Source organism: Chinchilla lanigera, unplaced genomic scaffold, assembly GCF_000276665.1.
Source record: "Chinchilla lanigera isolate Chin_1 unplaced genomic scaffold, ChiLan1.0 scaffold00005, whole genome shotgun sequence".
Taxonomy (NCBI): Eukaryota; Metazoa; Chordata; class Mammalia; order Rodentia; family Chinchillidae; genus Chinchilla; species Chinchilla lanigera.
This window is the reverse complement of record NW_004955406.1, coordinates 40,054,786-40,077,871: the sequence shown is the minus strand read 5'-3', so window position 1 is coordinate 40,077,871 and position 23,086 is coordinate 40,054,786. Positions and strand designations below refer to the sequence as shown.

Below are 23,086 nucleotides of genomic sequence, written 5' to 3'. Positions count from 1 at the left end.
AAAAAAAAAAAAAAGGAAATATAGGGTTTTTTCTGTCATTCATCTCAAAATTCTTCCATTCTCTACCTATTATCCAATTCCTAATCTCTTCCATATTTGTAGGTATTTTTTACAGTAGAACCATACTTCCCAGTTCCAAAATCCATGTTAGTGTCCTAGGACTCCTGTAATGACTCACCACGTACTGGGTGCCTCAAACAACAGAAATGTCTTCTCTCATATATGGAGAAGCCAGAAGTCCAAGAGTGAGATGTTGGCAGTTTGGTTCCCTCTGGAGACTCCCAGGGTGAATCTGTCAATGCCTCTTTCCAGGCTCGTGATATAAGCTGGCTGGGCTGGCAGTAGTTGGCATTTCTTTTCAAGTGAATGGTTCAGTTCATGCCAACCTCTGCCTCCATCTTCACATCTCCTTCTACTCTGTGCTGTCTTTTTTTCTGTCTCCTGCAGTGACACCCATCATTGGATTTGGGCCCCACTCTAATTCAGGATGATCTTGTATTTCCAACTAAAATTGAATTCACAGGTCCTAGGGGTTAGAACTTCAACATATGTTTTGGGGACCACTGTTCAACCCAGCGGGGGCGGGCTTCCCATAGAAGGGAAACAGTAGGGTCTTAGAGTGGATGCGAAGCCTGGGTGCAGCATGAAGAGCCTGGCAGAGCCTTGTTCCCCACTGCAGCAGGAGCGCCCCAAGAGCGCCGTGTTCCCTGGTGAGGGCAAGGTCAAGATGAGTGTAGAGGAGCAGATTGACAGAATGCGGAGGCACCAGAGTGGATCCATGAAGGAGAAGCGGAGGAGCCTGCAGCTCCCGGCCAGCCCAGCCCCTGAACCCAGCACGCGACCTACCTACAAAGTGGTAATGTCCTCCCAGCAGCTCAAGGCCCGGGGCCTGGCCTCTGGCCATGCTGCTCACTTTTAAGGCATGGCCAACCTGTGCCAGGAAGGTTGGGGAGAGAGGAGATGGAGAACCCAAGCTGAGCAAGCCAGGGTAGCTAGGGGAGGCTTCTCCCCATAGGGTAAGTGTTCCTGCAACAAGGTCTGTTGTGTATGTTTTACAACACACACACAAAGGAACAAATAATGTGGTTATTTTTGCTGAAATGAATTATACAAAATCCGGTAAGTAGAGAACAGTACAAAATCCACCATGCAGAAACAGCGTTATACACATTTCTGGCACAATCTTCTATGTGCTGAGCATTGGGCTGGGCTTCCCACAGACAGCTGTGACAGCGCACTGTGCAGTATGCTCACACACCCCTTTCATGCTTTTGTTTAAGCCCTTTAACAACATTTGGTTGGGAATTATTGTCCCTACTATATACCTAAGGGAAAAAGGTCAAGAGAAATATAGGGGTTTCTGGGCCATAGAACTATTAAATGCAGAGCTGGGAGTAGCCCAAGGTGTCTGCTTTTCTTTCCACTACATTTTGGAAATACAGAAAAATTATGATTCAGAAGTCCTGCCCTCTAACAATTTTACATTCTAGTTGATGAACTGAGAATTCTGTACTATGAAACAATGAGGAATCAAAACAAGACACTCTGATTTGAATGCCCAAAATACATGGCACAGAACGTGAATATTGGGGGCACAGTAGGATGGGGTGAGAAGCATTGACGAGAGATGCTGATGAGATTTTTCCTGTGGGGCCCTGCAGGTGGGTGGATTTGGGAAAGCCACAGGGAAGAGGGTAGCCATGCAGTGGAAGGCAGTGGGAGCATGGGGCATCTGGGACATTGAGGATAATGGGTACAGTTAGAGCCACCATGAGGCCAGGGTGGCAGTGGCGTGGTCATAATCATGTGGTCCCCTAGGTGCGTCGTCATCGCAGCATTCACGAGGTGGACATCTCTAACCTAGAGGCAGCCTTGCGTGCAGAAGAGCCTGGTGGCCAGGCCTATGAGACACCACGGGAGGAAATTGCCCGGCTTCGCAAAATGGAGCTGGAGCCCCAGCACTATGATGTGGACATCAATAAAGAGGTACGTGGCATCCAGGAAGGGACTGCAGGTAGGGAGGCCCTGAAAGGCATGGTGGCAGTGACGCCAGTCCCTCCACAGCTCTCCACCCCGGACAAAGTGCTCATCCCTGAACGGTACATTGACCTGGAGCCAGACACTCCCCTGAGCCCTGAGGAGTTGAAGGAAAAGCAGAAGAAGGTGGAGAGGATCAAAACACTTATTGCCAAGTCCAGGTACTGGGCCTGCGTGAACCTCCACTTTCGCTGCCCTCCCTGGCACCTGGGACTAGATGGGGTGCTAGATGTTGTGGGAGCATTGGGCCTGCAGGAGAGAGCAAGCAGAAGCAGCGGCTCGAGGCAGCAGACTGGCCCAGGTGCTGGGCTCATGCACACAGCGCCACGAAGACAGAGCTGAAGGCTGCCTCTGCCGACTTCTCCCTTTCAAGGGTGCCCTAAGTGTTCACATGAACCTTTGCATTCATTTGAAAATATTGAGGGTAGGAGTCCCACTCCTCAGGACAGCCTTGCTGGGCGCCAGAGGCTGTGCACTCACAGGCCCCGGCCCGCCCTGCCAGCCTCAGTCTGCAGGCCACCCCACGCCAATCGGACCATGCTGTCCCCTCCATGTCTGTGTGTCTGTGCCTCTTCAGTATGCAGAACGTGGTGCCCATCGGCGAGGGGGACTCTGTGGACGTGCCCCAGGACTCAGAGAGCCAGCTGCAGGAGCAGGAGAAGCGGATTGAAATCTCCTGTGCCCTGGCGACCGAGGCCTCCCGCAGGGGCCGCATGCTGTCTGGTGAGAGGGGCTGGGCCTCGCTCTGCCAGGGAGACCAGCTGACCCGCTGTAGGGACTGCAAGGGGGACAGGGACAGAGAACGCAAGGCTAAGGACATGGTCCACAAGGTCAGGGTGAGCATTTATTGAGCACCAGGTACTGTGCTAGGCTTAGGGGAGTGCAGAGGGGCCAAAGCTGCTGACACCCATGGGCTCAGAGCCATGACGATCCTCACATGGAATGGTCAGAGGCGGGGGCGGGGGCACAGTGAGCCATCCTGCCTTGGTATGAGGGAAAGGCATAGAGAAAAGGTGATAACCAGTTGTGGAGAGAGGGCCGGGGACTCTAGGTATCCTTTTGCTTCCCATTCTTGCTCCATGCAAGTAGAAAGAAGGAAAAGAGAATTACAAGAGGAGGCAGCTGAGTCATAATCACCACTTTGGCCGCTGAGCCAAACCCACGTTCCTCCTGAGCAAAGATAAAAATGAGGAAGTGGCTTCACCTGGGTACAAGGTCCGTGGTAGATGTGATGGGTTGCAGTCAGCAGGACTCATTTCTGCTGGGTGGCAGATAGCATCGTGGAATAGTTTTGACATTACTGGGCTTTGCAGAGTGAAGGCCGTTTCCTGTGAATGGGGGTAGGCAGAGGGAAGACTGGTTAAGTCACGGATATGCAGACTGTCCTTATCCAAAGTGAGGACTTTGAAGGCCACAGCTAAGAGAAGTGATACTGATTGGGGACTTTGGTAAAGGAGAGGGATCCAGTATTAAGGCCACAGTTACAGCAGCCTAGGAAAGAGGAAGGCAGGGTGCAGATAAGATCCATGGCAAGGGATGGTCAAAGGGGTGTCAGTCCACATGGGTGATTGAGGGAGGTTCAAATTCTGCCACTCCAAGGCTCTATTTCCTCACCTGTAAAATTCACACCAGAATCCTTGCCTCCGGTTCAGGTGGCATGAGGGTCAGAAGCAACGCTTGCCAAACTCCTAGCGCCGTGCCTGGCCCTTAGTGCTCAATAAATGCGAACCGGCCGTAGTAGCTGTGATCGTGACAGTAGCGTAGTGATGTTGGTAGAAGTAGTTGAAGTAGCAGTAGCTGAAATTGGAATGGGAACCACCTGTGATTTCTCTATTTTTCAATGTAGATATTTTCAGAAACCAGAGAATTGTAGGCCACAACAACAGGGATGTAAATAAGACGTAAGAGAAAATCTGTGGGAATAAAGAACTTCGGAATTGGTGACCAGCGAAAGCCCCTGAGGTCCTTCAGAGACAGGCTGCCCAGCGGGGTCCAGCTGAGGGGACAGAGAAAGCCCGTCCTGCAGCCAGAAGGCAGCAGAACCAGTTTGGCTGCAAGCAGGGAGGCCTCTGTTGAACCTCCCTGTAGTTTAGCTGCAGAATGAACTCAAACCACCCAAAGATCAAATTCCACCTACTCTGGGCAAAAGGCAACTTCCTGTTTCAAGAGTGTAGAGCATACAGTGCATTTTAAAAAAACACCTTCGCTCTGCCTTGCCCCAGCCCTGGCTCTCTCTACTGCAGCTCTCCAGCCCGAGGTTCCAGGAAAATAAGCCCACCCTGCCTATCAGATGTCCCTGGCTGTGCACAGGGGCTTACATTTCAGGGTCTGTGCGCTGCTAGCAAATGGTCATCTTGCTTGTGCCAAAACCCAAACTATGTAAAACATGGCTGTGGTAGGGCCAGACCTCAGACCTAGCCCGCTGTTCCCACTGCCCCTGGCCTGTGGCCCAGATCCCCCAGAGCAAGGGCCGATCCTGGGCATATGCGTATGGGCATAGGTCCAGGCCCAGGACGCTGTGGGAGGGGGCAGTGCTGGGCGCAGGTCACAAGGACAGTGTACAGCAGGCACAGGAAGTGGAGATCAGTGCCTGAGTGTGGGTATGTGGTGGGGACAGTGTAATCAGTGATGAGCTCTGTGAAGTTTGCAGATTCACCTGGTATGTGCAGACACAAGCAAAGAGATGCAGCATTTCTGAATTTTGCTGTGGCATCTATGTCACATGCAGAGTCCATATTTGGTTATATTTGTAGACACGTGTGTGTGTGTATGTGTGTGTGTGTTCGCATGTGCAGTGTGCAGGTGGAGGGAATGTATGCGTGCAAATATAGGGATATGGATGTGTGTGTACACATGCACACAATGTCTCTGGTTGTTGTGTGGAGACCTGTGTATAGGAGTCAGGTTGTGGCTGGTAAGTGGCTGGTGTGTGGGTGTGCGTGTATATGAGTGCGCAGTATATGGGTGGAAGTAGCATTTGTGAACGCACATATTTATGTGTGGTTGGCTTTCTGTACAGTACAAGGAATGGTAAAGAACTTGCATGTATATATTTTAGTATTTGTGAACATATGTCTGCGTGTGTGTGAGAGAGTGGAACCTCAGGCATGTGTGTTTGGATGACATATATGTCACTTCCCCACAGAGGTGTGGTACTTAGGACCGCACATATTATAATATCACATCTGTCCAATATGCACCTGTTACACATATGAATTTTAACTATTTTGATGGATATATTCCTAATATACATTTAATATTCTTTTAAGGAGGTTGTATTTATTTAATTAATTTTTCTTCTTCATTTAATATCATTGGAAATATCCTTACTTTTTAAAAAATCGTTTTATTAGTATATGTTTATGACACATACTAATAGCATTTGTTTTGGGGAATTCATGATATATACATACATATGTATGTATATAAAATCTTGATTATTTTTTATTCCTTTTCTCCCATGCTTTCCTCTCCCTCCTTCCCCGTAACCCCTTCCCCACTTCTAAAAAGTCCACCTCCATGAAATACCCTATTTTTCTGACTCCTATGAAAGGGATGCTCTCAGGAGCGGCCATATGTGTATATCTATTTATAGCCCTGCTAAGTGTTTCTGAATTGTTACAGTTTTACAGTTCCTCCTACCTTTTATAAGCCTCTCTTCAGTTGTACTTTCTGAACATTCCATGGGTCTTTCACCGCCCCCACCCTTAATCTTCCTGTTTCTGATTTGCTGTGGGACAGATCCCCAGCGGGTCAACACCTACTCGGAGACAAACGGGGCTCCACGGGGCTCCCCCATGAGTGAGTCGTAAGCGCCTCGGCCCATGCACACTACAACGTGTGCTCCAGCTTCCTTGGGTATTCTTTGCTTAGCTGTCAGTTTTTTGACTGTTTTGGTTGAGGTGTCCAGATAACTAACTGTTGGGTCAGCGATGTGGATATGCACACAGGCGTGTGTTTGAAAGCATTTGTGAGTGTATTTGTACGTGATGTTCCAAGTATGTTGGGGCACGCGGAAGGACGCTGGCTTGAGAATGCACAGACACTCACATATGGTCTCTGGGTTGGGTGCGGTGAGTGTTGCCCCATCCCAGGCCCAAACCTTGTGTTGTGTGCAGGCAGACACAACCTCACGTCTGTGTGACAGCTACGTGGGTGTGTGCAGATACGGCAAGACCTCTGTGGCCTTTTCTTTACCACAGAGGGCAGGGGAGGTGATGAGGCCCAGAGTAGGACTTTGGGGAGCAAAGGACTGAGAAGTCAGTGTCACATCCCTCTTGCTGGAAATGCAGTGTGACCCTGGCTGAGGTCTGGTTCTTCTCTGAGCCCACACGCAGCGACATCCTCTCTGCCTCAACATCCTCTTGTGCCTGCCTCTTGGCTACACTGAGGATGCGCCAGGGTGTGGTGACCGCAGACCACTTGTCCCCAGTGTCCTGACGCCCTTCTCACTGTCCTTCCACTTTGCTGCCCTCGACACGGAGTAACAATGATTACAGAGTAAAAGTCTCACTAATCCAAATGTCAGCATCTCGGGGTTGGTGTGATATTTAAGGTTTGTGGACTGCAGTTGCCTTTACTGTATTGTGGAAGAGAGGGTCTTACCTGCTGGTGGGGGACATGTTTCTGAGCCCTCACCCATGTGTAAATTCGCAGAACTGACTTGACATTTTTCAGAAAGCTCTGCTTCATGAAGTGACTGACTTGGTGGTCATTTCCCTTCTACCTGCTCACAAAAACTTGGATTAGTGTGATTTTACCGCACTGTTAATCATTATCATTAGTGACACCGCAGTCTGTCAGCTGCCACTCCCTTTTCTATCTGCACAGTAATGGGGGGGGCGCGAGCCTCCCCGCGTGGATGGGAAGGGAGCCTCCGGCCCAGAGAGCGCCCAGCCTCACAGAGTCACACTGGTTCTTAGTGGAGCCTGGATTTGGCCAGGCTCCTGGATGCCCGGAAAGAGACAGCTTTGCCTCCGCTTGAGCCAGCTCTCCGTTCTGCTTGCCTCCCCGCCTTGCCCCCGCCCGCTCCCCACCCGCTGCGAAGGGGCCTCGCCTGCTCTGGGTGCACAGCCTCAGCCTCCCTGCCCCCACTCCTTTTCACCACCCTGTTCATTTCTGTTCCAGTGCAATGCGCCACCCCAAGCCCTCCCACCTCCCCTGCCTCCCCGACTCCACCAGCCAACCCCCTCTCGTCTGAATGCCCCCGGGGCGCCGACAGCAGCCATGCCTTGCGGGTCTGAGCTCAACGTAAGCACTTTTCTACTGTACTCCACCCGCCCCAGGGATGGGCCCCCCTTCCCTGCCCCCATTGAGCTACCTTCGCCTCCGTGTTCCGGCATTGCTTCTCCCCACCCCATGCCCCAGTGCTCTCCCCTCCATCCGTCCGCTTGAGCTGACAGCGTCCCTGTGCAGTGCTGGCTGCAGCCGCCTGGCGGTGCTGCTTCTTGGATACGGCAAGGCCAGCAGGCTTCGCTTCTCCAGAAGCAGACGGGAGATGGCGCTGAGCCCTCGCCTGTGCACCCCTGTCCTGTCAGCCCACCGGTTCCCATCTGCTGAGATACGCAGTAGCCCTGCCACAGACCCCTCAGAAGCCCCCGGAGCAGGTCTCCGCTCCCAGACTACTGAATGATGAGAGACCTTGGGCCCATAGACCAAGGCTTGCCCCTCCCCTGCCCACTGCACAGGGCTGCCGCGTCAGGCAGGTGGGAAGGACCACTGACCTTGGTATCTCTGCCCCTCTCAGGCCCATTGGCCCCTGGCAGATCTGTAAAGGCCTGTTCTCCCTCAGGAGCCTGGCAGCCTTTGTGTTTCTCTTCTCACTTCGTTTCTCTTTTTTGCAGTGCAAGCCCTGGCCGAGGCCAATGCTGTGAAGCTCCACAGAGCCACGTTCTGAAGTGTCCTCTGCCCAACGGAGGGCCTGGCTGCCCACCCTGGCGCCCATCCCTGCACTCCCATGGGAGTGCCGCAGGGAGCCAGGCTGGGGGCGAGGGCTGCTGCCGAAGGAATGTGGACACCTAAAGCCCCACTGCTCACACTGGGGCCTAGTGAGAACTGGGATGGTGAGGTGGGGAGGCTGTCTTCTCTGGTGCCCAAGTCACAGGGAGCCCCAGCCTGACTCTGGCCGGCAAGGTGGTGGCCCTACCTGAACATTCCCTGGTGGAGAATGCGCCCTGGTGGGGAGCATGCCTTCGGCTGCCTTAGCAAAGAATAGAGGTGAAGGACAGATGGACCCTCAATGCGAAGGATAGTACCTACCATCACCCCCTCCCTATCTGCCCCAGCTGTGCCCCAGGCTTTGCCACATCTCTGCGGATAGGGCTTCTTGGGGTTCAGTGGAGACCAACCACCCTGCCTGAGCCAAAGACAAGAGGATAAGTGGGGAGGGGTGGGGGAGGCTCCTGGGCTCCCAGAGGGGACTGAGCTGGCTGTGGATGGAGAGCAGCAGGTCTGTGCAGTGTCTGAGGTCAGGTTGAGAAGGGTAGCTGAGAGGAAGGGAGAGGGCCTGGAGAGTGGGGACGAGGAGGAGGTGTCACAAGAAGGTGGGCAGGGGAGATGGGAAGAGGATAGAACGGGCTTCCCCACGGCAGCAGAGCCTAAGGTCAGTGCTGAGTGTTAAGCAGACGGTCCCCTCTGCAACTCCACCTCAACCCCAGGAGCAAGTGACCCAGGGGACCTGCCAGCAGGGTATGCAGTGGCTTCAGCTAAGGTGCTTGGTGTGGGACCGAGGTGTGGGTGAGGGACAGTCAGTAGTGACAGCCCAGGAGATGGTCCTTCCTGAGCCAGGGTCTGGTGTCTGCCTCCCCCTCCTCGGGTCAGGGGCCGCAGAGGAAAGCACCTGTCTTACAGAGGGTGTGGCTCGCCTTGGGCCTTGCCTAGCCAGTTTCTTGCCCCTTCCCCTTGCAGTGCTGCCGCCCCCCTGACGGCTTGCCCCAGGAGGGGGATGAGGCCTGAATCTGGGGGGCCAGCTTCCAGGCCTGGTCCCTCACCCCAGGCATCTAGAGCAGGAGGACCAAGGCTGGGATTACAGTGCACCTGCCCAGGGAAGCAGCTGGGGGAGAGACGGAAGCAAAGCACGTCCTTCCTCCACTCCACCCACCTTGAGATGAATGTAGCCAGAGAGGACAAAGGAGGGGGACCTGAGGACACCTGGCCCTGAGAGTTTTTCTGCCAGAGTTGCTGCCAGAGACTTCAGTGTGACCAGCAGCACCAAGAACAAGTGCTTCCTCTCCCACCGGTTCCTCTCCACTCCTCCATGGCTGGAGCAGCTGCTGGCTCATATGCAAGCAGAGGTGACAATTCATTCAGCACACGCTGACTGACCATCTTGTAGGAACCAGGCACTGTTCTAGGTGCTTCGGATATTCTCACGCTTCTGAGGGACTACGGACTGGGAGGATTCCGCCTACTTTCCCTTCTCGTAGGTTTTTTGGAACATGAAAATGACCCGCGGGTACATCTCCCACCTTCGCAGTTCAAGCACCCCAAATCTGTTCTTGCCCCGCTACACGCTGGCAGGTGGGATTGGCTCCCAGGTCACCCTCTCTTTCCACCCGCTTCTCCTTCCATAGGAAACAGATTGTTCAGGGCCTTCCATGCCTTCGCCTTTCTTGATCTCTCTCCTTTTTTTAAAGTGGTATTTTTAGAAATCTACATGTAAAGTACTGAGAAATAATGTCGACACCTCTGCCACCTCTCTCCCCTGTGTCATAAAGCCAGCGCCGTGTGTTGCTTTACATGCCTTAATATATGTTTCTTGGAGATGATTCACGTTATGGATATCTGTGTAATATATTCGTTTGTTTGGGTATCAGTCCTTTCCTCAGCTCCTGCCTGGGCCCCTTCCTCTCCACAGTGTTCCTAGCATGTTGAGGCCATAACCCTTGCCTTTTTGATCCAAAGAAGGGGAGAGAGGAAAGACTTATCTTAAGACAGATCTATTTTATGCTTTTGTTTAAAAAGCAAAACTATTTCAAAATGTGCAATGTCTGAACAGGATGGGCTGGTGGTGTAACGAGGCGGGTGTGGCAGTGGTGAGTCCCAGTCCTGTGCCCATCCCTCTGCCCACAGCCCCCTGCCTTCCCATTGCACACTCAGTGAAGGGCCGGTCCCCAGGGCTTCCCCAGCAAGCATCTTGCCAGGACAGGCCTTTCCCCCGAAGCCCCGCTCCAAGGATTTGATGGCACTGTCAGCTCCCACTGGCGCTGGCAGGGTTGCCAGTGCCCGAGTCCTCCTGGAGGAAATGTTTACAGTCACGTGCAGGACGGACACCGAGGCAGGCACACATCCTCATGGCTCCTGGCCACCTGCCCTTGTCCTGCTGCTGGAAAGGAGGAATTTCATGGCAGCCCATGCTGAAAGCACTAGGATGTCCTCCTGCTCCCTGCGGGACCTGTGACTTGGTGCACGGCCCAGAGGAAGTGGCTTGGGGTCCTCTGTGCTGTCCCTGCTCTTGAGTTCCTTGGACTTCTCACACTTGCGCTTGGTTCCTCTCAGGTGGGGCTCACACCCATGGCATCTGGCTTCTCTTTGTGACCTTGCTTTCTGGACCTCTTCTTCCGGGCATGGCACCTCGGTCTGGCATCCAGGCTGTGAAGTCACCTTCTAGGTGGGGAGGGTCCCACCGACAATGTAACATCTCAGCTTTGCCCGAGAAACCCTGGGCCTTCAGCAGGCTGCTTGCTGGGGCACTGAACTATGCCAGCCCAGCCTCTCAGACTGCCCGTTGATCATCAGAGTGAGCAGCGAGGCTCTTGACTTGCAAGGATTTGGGGGCGATGGAACTCTGTCCAGATCCAAATCAAGAGTTTTGGAATTTTGCACACAGCTCCTGGCCAGCATTTGAAGCCTGACCCCCAACGCTGGATTTTGCTGGTACTGTGTTCCAGCCTAGAATACCTTGCTATGAACGAACAGGGTCCAGATGGAAGCCCAGGGCTAAGCAGCCCTGCTGTGGAAAGCCTTGGCTACTCATCTGGTCCCTTTCCAATTAGCCCATCACCTCCCTGATCAATAACCAAGAGGCTGCAACCGAATACTGCTACTGTCACTTTAGAGATGTTCCCAGGTGCAAGCTGTGCGCGTTTGCTCCGCTGCCTGTGTGCCAGGCATGGTTTTGAGGCAGGGCCGACTGCAACAAGATGGGATCACTTCCTTTCCCCTCTACCTGGCAGCTCTTAAAACTAAGGAAAATATTATATATATATATATATATACATATATCTATTTATGCACATATTGGGGCCAATTTGATTTACTAGAATTAGACAATAAACCGTATAAGGAACTGTATGATCTCAGTGTCTTTATTTAGCATAAAAGTGACCTTAAGTGAGTTAAGGTTAGAGAAACAGAGAGCACCTCTGTGGGGACCAAACCGCTGTAGCATCATGCCCTTAGCAGCTGTCTAGCCGTCAAGCCCTCCCCGAGGAGGGACATCCTGACAGATAGGGAGAGTTTGCCCCCTTCTTTCAGAGCATTCTTATTCAGTCTACTTCAGAATCCTGGTGAGTTCTGCATTTGTATATTGCAAGTTTGTATAAACCCAATCCCAACAATAAAATGAATGGTTTGTACATGTGTGTGTCTTCGGCTCTGCGTCTGTGGCAGCCTCTGGCAGCCCTCCTGGTCAGTGGTCATTTAGGGCCTTGGTAGGAAAGGGTAGAGTCTGAGGTAGCTGCCCATCTCCAGCTCTGCCGCACAAGGATCCCGGAGTTCTGGGAAGAGCGCCGCCTCCCAGGAGCCTTGGACGATGGTTTGCCACCAACATCAGGCTTGTTGTTTCAGGGCAGGCGACCCCAGCTCTGAGCTGTCCTGAGCCCAGGATGGTGGAGGTATTGGAGCTTCAGGCTCTGGCACCTTCCTTGACTTGCCTCGGAGACGGGAGGTTGGTGAAGAGAAATCCCAGGCTTTCTCTGTTACTACCAAATGTCCTGTACTGCTGCTTTGGGGTGCGAGACCATGTGTGATTTAGTTGGGGGGAGTTGCAGAGAGACCACCCCAGTTCCCTTCCAGTCTTGACCCTTAGGGCTTATTCCCTTGGCAGGTATTTAATGGCTATGGGTTATTGGCACTCAGCATGAAGGGCTTTACTAGAACTCAAGAAGCCTAGAGACTCCTGTGGGGTGGATCAGGAGAGAAAAGTGAGCCCAAGGTAGTGGCAGGCCTCCTGCAGGATGCGAGGCAGGGATGGTTCAAGACCGAAGAAAACTGAGGGCAGATGGGGAGGCGAGGTTCCTCCAGGTCCTGGTTTCGCAGTGGCTTGGCTGTAATGGCTGATGGTGAGTTCTGGACAGCTGTCCTCATCTCTAAAGAGGCACTGGAGTGGGTGTGCATTGCTTTACATGTGTACTTTGTAGCATCATCAGGAGACCTGAAAACTCTGATGTCGTTTGTGAACAGGGCAGGTTGGGACCAGCTTTAGGCCCCCACAGACACCTCGAGGCTGGTGTTGGAAAACTGTCACTTTATGGCAGCCACACCTCTGTCTGGAGCCCCATCTGGGCTAGAGTGAGCTGCACAGGCTTACAGAGGTGTGGACTGTGCTACAGGCTCTGCCTCCCAGCCAAGATCAACCCTCCTACCAAGCCAGGCTGTCTGTAAAAGGGGGCAACCGTCGGACAATGCGAATGAAGCCGCTCTCAGCCTGCCCTTTGAGGGGTGGTATAGGGACTGCATGGTCAGGCACAGCGGCCAACCAGGCAGGCAGCCAGGTGGCAGTCAGCTCTGCTGAGGTCACACAGGAGCTCACCTTCCTCGCCCTCCTAACCCTCCTTGCAAGCCACCAGCGTGGAGCTGGGTGCCATAGTGCTGAGAGGACAGAGAGAAAGTGGTCTGTCATGCCCAGTGCCTGGCCCTGCTGGTTGCGTAAAGGCTTGGTCAAGTCACTCTGCTTCTTCTGTCTTTGTTTGCTTATCTGTAAAAATGCTGTTATCACCATCTTAAGACATTTCAAGAAAACCGAATGAGAAAATGAATGAAAATCACTTTGAAGATTCACGTGCCTTTGTAGTCACGAGGGAGTGTTCACATGACGTTGGGAAAGTCCCCAGGCCACCACTGGGGAAGGTTTTCCAAGGCCTCCTTCACAGCTAGCTGGCCTTCACTGGAAATCATCACCTTCTGGGCTGGCCCCAAGACTGCCACCGGCCACGGCCCAGCGTCTGGACGGACACACTCCTTCCTGAGTCCGTTCCTGTAAGGGGCCCTCTCCAGGAGGGCCAGCTGTGGGTGAACCCAGAAAATTGGGCCTGGGGGACCCCATTTCAGGAGGGTCCAGTCCTCCTGTGCTCACTGTGGGCTCTGGGGCTGGCTGGGGAGGGCAGGGAGGGGTTCCTAGCTGCTGCTTTGTTTCCCCTGTGGGAGCAGCTTAGAGCAGGTGGAGGCAGGAGCAGAAGTCTCGTATATGATGTTGTATTAACAGTGTGCTAATGAGAGCAATGCTAACACAGCTGTAGTAAAGATGGCTCATTAGGTGCTCAGGATGCCAGGTAGCGGCTCTCACCAACCCTCACATCTCCCTGTGACAGGCAGCATTCTTATGCAAGAAACTGAGGCATGGAAAGGTAAATAGAATGGCTCAGGGCTCCTGACACTGGGGTGAAGCCCAGGGCACTGACTTCAGAGCCCAAACTCTTGAGCTATGGGTGGGGGAGTCATACTGGCCCCGAGGGGCCATTTTGGCTGTTGGGGGGGTGATCTAGATAAGGCAAGCAAAATTCTTTATTGGCATTTAATGACCGCAAAGCACATTTCCAAAATGATTGTCCTGTTCTCTGCAAGTTTACAATGTACGAAGTGGGAAAACCCCACTGCCAATATAAGGTAGTCATACTTCATGCTACTGCTAAAAAAATTGTATAAGCTTTTTTTTTTTTTTTTTGGTCTTTTTTGGAGGCAGGGTCTCGCTATGCTGTTCAGGCTGGCCTTGAACTCACTTTGTAGCCCAGGCTGGTCTCGAACTCACAGCAATCCTCCTGCCTCAGCCTCCCGAGTGCTGGGATTACAGGTGTGCGCCACCACACCCGGCTTATGTATAAGCTTTTAAATTGTTTTTAAATGAGTTTCATGAATGGCTGGGCAAATGAGGAGATACCTACTGTGGAGAAGAAACTTAAAATGCAATGGAGACATTGTCTCAAAATTCCTGAATAATATGCTGCCTGCCTTGGCTACACGATGTGTTATAGCATTTCAACTACTACATATTTGGAAAGAAATAGTTCCAACAAGCAGTGGCTCATTAGGTGGGTCAAATGGAGTGGAAGGAAGGAAGAAGAAATGAAAGAAAGAAGAAAGCGGAAAAGAAAGGAAAGAAAGGCTGGAGTGAAGCGTATGTGAAGAAAAGCTCAGCATGAAGGCCCTGGGTTCAATCCCAAGTACTGGAAAAAGACATAAAAAATGAAATAAATTTTTGAAAAGAAAGCAGAGATCTATGAAGTGTAAGAGCGCTCAATGGATCTCCTTGATAAAAGTTTTCAGAAATTATTTCATATTCTTGCCACCTTCTATATTTTTAAAGCTTTTGCCGCCTGAGGGTGGCCATCTATGTTGTAACAATTACATGTGGAAATGCTCCGGGCAGTGGTCCATTGTTTTTCCCACACTTTCCCATGGGTCCACGTGCAGTTGCCGTGAGCCGCCTTTAGCACCTCCTCCCCATCCATCCTGTATTTCCCAGAGACCTCTGGCGGCTGAATTTTCCCTCCAGCGATGGCAGCATTTCAGGGCCCACATCTGCGTGTCTGTACTGTTGCATAGCACCCCCCCTTCGATGTCACAGCGCAGGGAAATGTTTTGATGATTCGCAAGCGTGTTAAGACCCAGGTCTGCACATGCCTCGTTGTCTCCACTCTACCTTACCGCACACGCCAGCCACCCCTGCTTGCGTGAAGGTGATTTCCCTCTCATGTGAGCACATCCGGTCTGTCATCACCGGCCTATCCAGTCTGTTCTAGTGAACCGGGGTTCACTCCCTACTGAGTTTTCTGATGTGCCTGTGGTTTTTGCTTTGGCATGGAATGGCTCCAGTCTTCTATTTCTATTAAATTCAAGCTCAGTTATGATAGGTAGGTGGACACCATCAGCCTATTTCACGTATGTCCCTGAGCATTTCTATATTGAGAGGCATCATGTTTCATTATAAATTATTCTTGTGTTACTCTTAGTAGAGTTAGCTTTCTTTGAGCTTTTAATTGATGTATGGAGATGGAGCATATGATCAAAGAACTTCATTTCTGGATAAAGAGCACATTTCAAAGGGGAGGCTGGCCGTAAAGGCGTTTCGAGCTGCCCCTCTGCGATGGAGAAAAGGTCCCGAGGAACTCTGTGCTTTCCCCTTCTGCAGCTGGCAGAGGAGGGAGGGTTCACCCAGGTCTACACAGCTGCGTGGTAGACTAGAACTCAGCCTCCTGATTTGTTTAGCCCCACCCTAGCCCACATGCAAGGCTTGTCTTCTGTAGCTCAACCTCACAGTTTAAAGCTGGAGGAAAGGAGGCTGAATCCCTTGAGGTCTAGCTCCCTTGGGGCACGTTTGCCCCGATTTGCCCAAATCTGGCTCTCCCATTAGGGCTGCAACAGGTTTCACTCAGTTGCTTGTCTCCCCCTGGCGTCTATCATGTGTACTGCACAAAGCAAAAAAAAAAAAAAAAAAAACTTTGAAGCTGAATTTAGTACATTTCCAAAGACACCCACCGAGTCCAAGTCTTCCCACAAGTTCTACCAAACCAAGCAAGGAGCCCTGGGCACCCCAGAACCTATTTCTCCCATTTACAATCCAAGTTTTGTAGAGGAGACGGGAGCCGTATGAGGAAGGGGGCGTGCAGAGGGTCCGGTGGCGGTGGCCTGGGGATCAGGAGCAGCGGGGAGCCTGCGTCTTTAAGCGGCGGAGCGGAGTGTGGGCAGCGTGAGGGGTGGGGGTTAATGATTCACCAGAGCCTCCTCCGCAGTTACCAAGGTTCAGCTTCACGGGAGCATGCACAGGCTCGGTCCTCTGGGCCCTCGCCTCCAGCCGGCTGACCCGGAAGGCCCCCCAGGCGGCCCGCAGCATGATCTCCATCAGCGAGGGTCAGAGTGAGTGGCGCGGCCGCAGCGCGCACGCGGGGCTGGAGAGGGGTCCCGGCCGGGGTGGGGACGGAGGGCGCCCCTCCTGGCCTGCGTCTTCCAGGGAACCTACAAACTGTGACCTCTGGAGCCACTGATCGGGCTGCTGTGTTGGCATCTCCGAGGCAGCAGGGGCAGGCGGATGTGGCCCCTGCCTTGCAGGCACAGGCAGCCAGAGGCTGAGGCCTGGGGGCCCCCTCCGGGCCAGGGTCCCAGCCGGGCTACAGTACAGGTGGGCTCAGGAGGCCTCTGCCTGTTCCGGTATCTTTCCCCACAAATCTTTAAGCCCAGGGTTTCTTCTCAGAGGAAACTGAACTCCACTCCCCTGACTACACCCTGGCACCCTAACTGGGGAACACCCTCCCCTTCCTTGGGGGGCGGGATCCACGGGGGCTTACAGACTCCATGCAGGGTGGGACTGGGCTCCGTGGGCGTCAGTGGGTGAGGCACAGCCCCTGAGCCTCACTTCCTCACCTGCTCCCTGAACACAGCCCTCCCTGCCAGGTGCCAAACACGGTGCTGGGCACGGAGCAGAGAGCAGAGGCAGACAGATTCCGTCCGACCTGGGCGGGGTGGCAATGAACTGATGAAGAAGTAGCTTGTAGCATGTCAGACTGAGTCTTCCAGAGGAGAACGAAACCTGGTAAGAAAGCTACAGAGTTGAAAGCAAGAGGCGCTGCTGTCTCACAGGAGGCTTCTAGGGGAGCCTTGGCTGAGAAGTGTTCTTTTACACAGACATCCATAGGAAATGAGAGGCAAAGCTGTGTTGCTGTCTGGAGGGAGCCTGTTCCAGGAAGCGGAGGCAGCTTGTGCAAAGACCCTGAGGCATTAGCACTTGAGGTGTCTGGAGAACAAGGAGGCCAATGTGGCTGGAGCAACGTCAGTAAAGGAGCGAATCAGGGTCAGGAAGGACACCGAGGTGCCAGACCATGAGCCATGGGAAGACCTTGCTCTACGTGAGGGGAAACCACTGGCGGCCTTGGCCGGTGGAGTGACAGGAGCCAAAGCTACAGACACAGGTATAGGTTGAGTTCTAGAAAGATTTAGATCCCATACATACCGGTATGGAGCTCTATGGACTCCAGGTTGAGAGGAGACAGGAGAGGGATGCGGGCGGCAGCAGGAAGAGGCTTTCTGCGGTGAAAGCAGGGAGACGAGACCAGGCGTCCACAGTGAGGAGCATGTGTCCAAGCTAGCTCTACGCTGAGGAGTTTGCTGGTGGACTGGATGCAGGAGCTGATGGAAGGAAGAGTCAGTAATGCCTCCGGGGCTTTTGGCCCGGCTGGTGTTGGCAAGTTGAGGAGGGGATGCGAGTGGCATGGTGGGTGCGCTGCATGTCTGTGCTCCTGGCATCCTGGTGAGATACTGGGCAGGCAGCTGGTGGCATCTGAGCCTGGAGCTCTGCAGAGAGCGCTGGCTGCAAGGAGAGGCGGGGAGCTGCCAGCGTATCATGATGCTTAAAGGTCACCAGGCAGCATCTTGGCCTCTTGCTCCCGACTTTCTGGGGCAAGATGCTTCTAGCTTCGGCCCATAAACCGTGATGTGCAGCGAAGGCTCTGTCTCACTCGCCACTGGTGGGAAGCCACTTGTGGGATAGCTTTCAAGATCCCTGAGTGCCGTGTGGAGGACTAGCGGCGTGGGAGACTCAAGGGGCTGCTGCAGGAGTCCAGGAAAGAGGCAGAGGTGGCTGGAAGCTAAGGGTGGAGGGACAGACACAGACAGCTTTCAGGATACATTTTGGAAGAAGCAGCGATAAAGCTTTGCTCTGGAGTCAGATGTGGTAAGCACGCCTATAATTCCAGCACTCTGGGAGGCTGAGGCATGAGGATTGCAAATTTGAGCCTAGCCTTGATAGTTTTGTGACTTAGTGAGAACTTCTGTCAAAATAAGATAGAAAAAAACAAGGCTGAGGATGTAGCTCATTGTGATGGCCTTCGTGTCAGTCCTCAGTCCAGCAACCAGTCACCCATCAGCTGCATAGTGAACTGGGGTGTGTGGCTGTCTGCTTCTGCCACAGGCAGCTGGGCTGTGACGGAGGCTCTTTCACTCACTGCGGGAAACTGGGGAGGTGGAGGCTAAAGCAAGAAACCTAATTGGAGCCTGTAGAATGCAAACTGCAGGAGAAAACACCAAGCCAATGTGCCGAGGAGCAGCTTAAACTGGAAGGGTAAACCCCAGTGTTGTCAGCACACGCGTGACGATCAAGGGCGGAGGAATGCGGTGAGAACAAACGAGAAGCGAAGGCAGCCCGAGCCCTGAGGGGCTCACGTCCCGAGAGGAGAGAGAGAAGTAGGAGCTGGGGAAAGTGACAGAAAGAACGGGTGGGAGAAAACCCGGAGTGCAGTGCCACGGAGGCCAAGAGGGGACGGTTCAGCCGTGCGGTGGCACCGCGGCCCGTGGGCTGACACCTGTCCCTTGGATTCCGGAACGTGGAAGTCACTGACAGTCGAAGCAGGAGCGCTTTCTGCGAAGTGAACTAGACCAGCCGCTCTCTCCAGAGCCCGGCACCTGGTTTTGAACCCTGCTTTTGCTGTGTACCCGTGGGCAGGCAGGGTAGCCTCGCAGGGTTCGGTTCTGTTTGTGCAGTGGTCGGAACAGCGACCCCCACCCAAGAGGTGCTAAGCGGGCCAGTGCTGTGTGAGCAGCAGCTGCTGTCACCTTGTGAGCGGCGCCTGCTCCTCGTTCTCTCGTCCCTCCTCCCACCTTCAGGACTGTTCACCCTGAAAGCCACGCCGAGGGACACGGGAGCCCAGAGAGGGGTGCAGGGCCGAGAGCAGCGCTCCTGGGGGTGGCCTGTGCAGGGCTCACAGCCAAGGCAGGGTGGGGGAAGGAGAGGCGCTCACGTGGAGGGGCCCAGACCCGCCCAGGAGTGCGCCACGTCATAGCCATGGGACCAGCTGGACTCACATGTCACCTCCCAGGGCGCAAAGAAAAGACCCTAGCATGTCTGGTGGATATTTCTGCATAACCAGAACACAGTTCTCATGCAGAAGCATCAGACAAACCCAACGGGAAGGATGGACGGCTACACAGTAACTGGCCTGAATCTTAAAAAAGGGTAGCAAGAAAAGATGGAGGAACTGCTCCAGACAGAAGAGACAACAGGAAAGCTGGTGTGGTGGCCATGCCCAAAACCCCACACTCTGGAAGGCTGAGGCAGGAGGATCACAAGTTTGAGTCCAACCCAGACAACTTGGCAACTTAGTGACTCTCGGGATCAAAACAAAAAAGGGCTGAGGATGTAGCTTTGTGCAAAGGCCCTGGGTTCAACTGCCAGCAAGACACACACATATACAGACACACACGCACACACACACACACACACACACTACAGGAGACGGTACAGCTCATGGGATGATGAGGTGCACTCTCTCCTATAAATGGTATCACAGCGGTACCTGGGAGACGGGAGTGGGGCTGAAGGCTAGATGACAGGACTGTACTGCAGTAATTTCCCAACTTCGACAGCTGTATCTTGGCCATCTAGGAAAATAAAGGAAAGCCACACAGAAGTACACAGGAAGGGATGAGACAGTGGACAGCAAGAGGTCCAGATGGGTCATGCAAATGTTCTCTGTTCTGTACTCGCAGCTCTTCTGAACATTTGCAATGGTTAGAAAAAGAAAGAGGGGAACGTGGAGGATTCCTTGTACCAGCTTTGCCCAGAGGGCCCATCGGCCTGTCCCAGGAGATACTGCTGCTTCCCTTGGAGCACAGCTGCTTTCTGGAGCAAGGAAGACATTGGCCTTGGCTTCTGCTAATGCTAGCTGCAAAGTGGGGCATCGGAACCAGGTGTGCGGGCCATGCCTGTAATCCCAGCCACTCTGGGAGGCTGAGGCAGGAGGATGGCAAGTTTTGAGTCCAGCCTGGGCAACTTAGCTATTGAGACCCTACTTCAAGAATGAGCAAAAAATAATTTAAAAGAGGAGGCGCCAGGGATGTAGCTCAGTATGAAGGCTCTGAGATCAATCCCTGGTGTTGCCTTTTTTTGTAGGACCGTGGGCTCTTTGTGGCAGCCGCTTGAGAGCCCCGGGCAGGGCGCGAAGTCTGGGGAGGTCTGGTCTCCTTCTACTAGGGCCCCTGGAAAGCCCCTGGGACGCCCCGGGACTCAGCCTTCCCCCTGGGCTCCGCGCGGCGAGTGACAGCCCGGGACGCGTCCAGCAGGGGGGGGCCTTCCCCGCTGTGGGGTTCGGAGCCCGGGAGCTGCTGCTTGACTGGTTCGCCCTCCGCGCCCCTCTGCGTGCGAGCTGCCCGGAGCCAAAGTTATCAAGAACCTGGGTCGCTAAGCCCTTCCAGAGGTGGGATCGCAAGGTCTGAACCTTGTGTGTGTTTTTACGGGGTTGGGGTTGTGTTCGAGACTGGGGATTCTACCCAGAGCCCCGCGCCTGTTAGGAGCTGCACCCCGGCCCCTCCCGTCTCTGTGGGCTTTTGTGCCCCCCTGAGTGCTGGAGCCAGTAAGTGCGACCCATAAAGAAAGCTTCCCCGACCCAAGAAAGTTCTGGAAGGACAGCAGCCCAGGAGGAGGTGTGTGGAACAGGTCGGAAGGGTGATAGTGCACGCACCAGCAGAGCACGGTTGCCGGAGAAGGTATGATAGGGATGCTCCAGGGCGAGTGTTTTAAACAGTGGATTAACATAGTCAACTTGGGCACCTGCACGGGGGACTTCGGCCTCACACCTGGCTTGGTACTGAGGGGAGGACTCAGCTTCAGCACCTCAGACCACAGGAGTCTGGATTTTCCTTCTGAGTCTGAGAACCTTCCCCACAAGCTTTCCACAGTGGTTCTCACGCTCTTGCTGGGTCCGGACTGGTCCTTTGAAACTTCTCCTCTGCGCCTCCGCGCCTCCGCGCCTCACGTCAAGGCAGCGCACATCTTTGCCAGGGTTTTCTGCTGTGGTTGGTGAGGGTCATTCTAACTGCGAGCCACTGCCCCTGCTCGCGTCCAGGGGTGTCTGCAGCGTGGCTCGCTGACCGTTTCTCAGCATCGAGTCAGGAGGGGACAGACCCGACACCCGCAGCACCTGCGGCCAGCACTTCCTCAAAAGGCTGGGGAGTGTGAATTTGAGAAACTCATGCTGTTTCTACAAGATGAGTGAGCGGCGCGTAGCACGCACAGGATGGACAACAAAATGCTCTCAAGAACATGTTCCCATCTTGTCTCCACATGAAGAATCTACGAAGGGAGGTGGAGGAAGGGAGTACAGGAGAACGGGGATCCTGTCAGAAGCGTGTGCAGCAGGTAGAAGCTGCAAACAGACGTCTTTCTACCAAGCATGAAAATATAATCAGCGTTTACTACCCAGATGAAAGGGAGGCAGTTATGGCCTTTCCTCCAACTGCCATGACAGTTACAGCAGATGTGCTGGTAGATCCTCAGCTTACTGCTTCTAGGGGTAGAGGTGCCAGGCCATACCAAAGACAGAGCACAGCCAGGCTGCCCCCCGGGGATCGCGCTCTGCCCAGCTGTCCCCAGCTCCGAGAGGTTTCGTTCAGGCAGGCATTGCCGGGCGGTGGAAACAGGACTCAAGCCATTTAGGCAGTGAAGGTTTTTAGGGACAGGAGGACTCAGCCATTAGTAGAGAACAGATTCTGGGTTGGCTGGTGTCTCTTGACAGAAATGGTGCTATATTAGGCCCTAACAAAAGCCAGCTTCTGCCAAAAGTGAGGCCCGGAAGACTGGCATTTTATTGGCCCATGAATTGAGTGATGTGTCAGTCTGTAATTTGAGTGACAGATCTCAGCTCTATATTTTTAATGATTCTTTTACAGAAGCCCTATGACCTTATTTCTTTCTATACTAGAATTGATTTGAATCGTTTCAAAATCTGTATGGTAACCCATTATAAAGGATTAAAGCAATTGTGTTGTCTTTTTTCAGTTGTAAATTTAATTTAGCCAATAAACCTAGTTTTATTTTGTTTTTACGGTCCTACCTCTAAATAACCAGAATAATTTTCTCCCTCGATTTTTTTTTTTTTTTTTTGAGACAGAGTCTTGCTATGCAGTTCAGGCAGGGCTTGAACTCACTTTGTAGTCTAGGCTGGCCTCAAAGTGGTCCTCCTGCCTCAGCCTCCCAAGTGCTGGGATTACAGGCATGTGCCACCATGCCCAGCTCTCCTTCACTTTCACAATCATCTTTAAAAACATGGTAATGGTACCAATTTCATAGAGGTTGTGGGGATTAATCTCAAAATGTTAGTTAATAAGTCCAGTAATATTTTTGACAAGGGTGTCACGGCCACTCAATGTGGAAAAGAGTGGTAGCGTGAATGGTGGCCTGAAAACCGGATATCCAGATATACGAGAATGAAGTTGAACCATGACCTAAAAACATTTGCAAAAACCAGCTCAAACTGGATCAAAGACCTAAACATAAGAAGTAAAGCTATAAAACTCTTAGGAAAAAACATAAAGAAAACTTCATGATACTGGATTTAGCAATGATTTCTTGGCTCTGACACCAAAAGTACAGACAACAAACGGAAAAAGACAGATCAAACAACAGTACATGAAAATTAAAAACTTCTGTGCATCACAGGGTGAAAAGCCTGGAGAACGGGAAAAAGTATTTGCAAGTCATGTCTCTGATAAGGGGTTAACATCCAGAATGTGTAAAGAACTCAACAACAAGAAAAAGAATAACCCAGTTAAAAAACAGGCCCAGGACTTGAAGAGACAGATCTCTAAAGAAGATATGCAAATGGCCAGTAAACACAGGAAGCACTGTTCAGCACCACCAAGCATTAGGCAAATGCCCATCAGAACTGCATGAGAAGCTCGGGCGTGCTGGTGCATGCCTGTAGTCCCTGTACTGGGAAGGCTGAGGCAGGTGACTTGCCACAAGTTTGATGCCATCGTGGGCTATGACATGAGCTGAAGGCCAGTCTGAACTGCACAGTGAAACCCTGTCTCAAAAAGACCAAACAAAAAAAAGAAAGAAAGAAAGAAG

At 52.8% G+C, this 23,086-nt stretch overlaps 2 protein-coding genes and 1 long non-coding RNA gene across 26 annotated transcripts in view; 2 read left to right on the top strand and 1 right to left on the bottom strand.

The window, feature by feature from the left end:
• Positions 1-11,612, top strand: part of Plekha6 (pleckstrin homology domain containing, family A member 6) — a 134,370-nt gene extending 122,758 nt beyond the window's left edge. For 20 of the 24 annotated variants that reach the window (XM_005375292.1, XM_013522709.1, XM_005375295.1 and 17 more), the window contains 6 exons: positions 680-856; positions 1,819-1,986; positions 2,065-2,198; positions 2,615-2,760; positions 7,165-7,287; positions 7,881-11,612. In XM_005375292.1, coding sequence (XP_005375349.1) covers positions 680-856; positions 1,819-1,986; positions 2,065-2,198; positions 2,615-2,760; positions 7,165-7,280 — 741 coding nt within the window. In that variant the 3' untranslated portion in view covers positions 7,281-7,287; positions 7,881-11,612. Of the gene's footprint in view, positions 1-679; positions 1,662-1,818; positions 1,987-2,064; positions 2,199-2,614; positions 2,761-7,164; positions 7,288-7,880 lie in introns of those variants that run through there. The other 4 variants (XM_005375306.1, XM_013522688.1, XM_013522693.1 and 1 more) reach the window with 3 other exon arrangements.
• Positions 2,869-7,158, bottom strand: LOC106150293. Its single transcript, XR_001237020.1, has 2 exons — positions 6,643-7,158; positions 2,869-3,834 (listed from the first exon to the last, which is right to left on the bottom strand). It is a non-coding gene; the product is annotated as an uncharacterized LOC106150293 (long non-coding RNA).
• Positions 11,613-15,969: 4,357 nt separating the features above from the next.
• Golt1a (golgi transport 1A) overlaps positions 15,970-23,086 on the top strand; it is a 12,843-nt gene continuing 5,726 nt past the window's right edge. Inside the window, exon 1 of the mRNA XM_005375289.2 lies at positions 15,970-16,107. Within this exon, the coding sequence (XP_005375346.1) occupies positions 16,083-16,107 (25 nt within the window). The 5' untranslated portion in view covers positions 15,970-16,082. The remainder of the gene's footprint in view (positions 16,108-23,086) is intronic.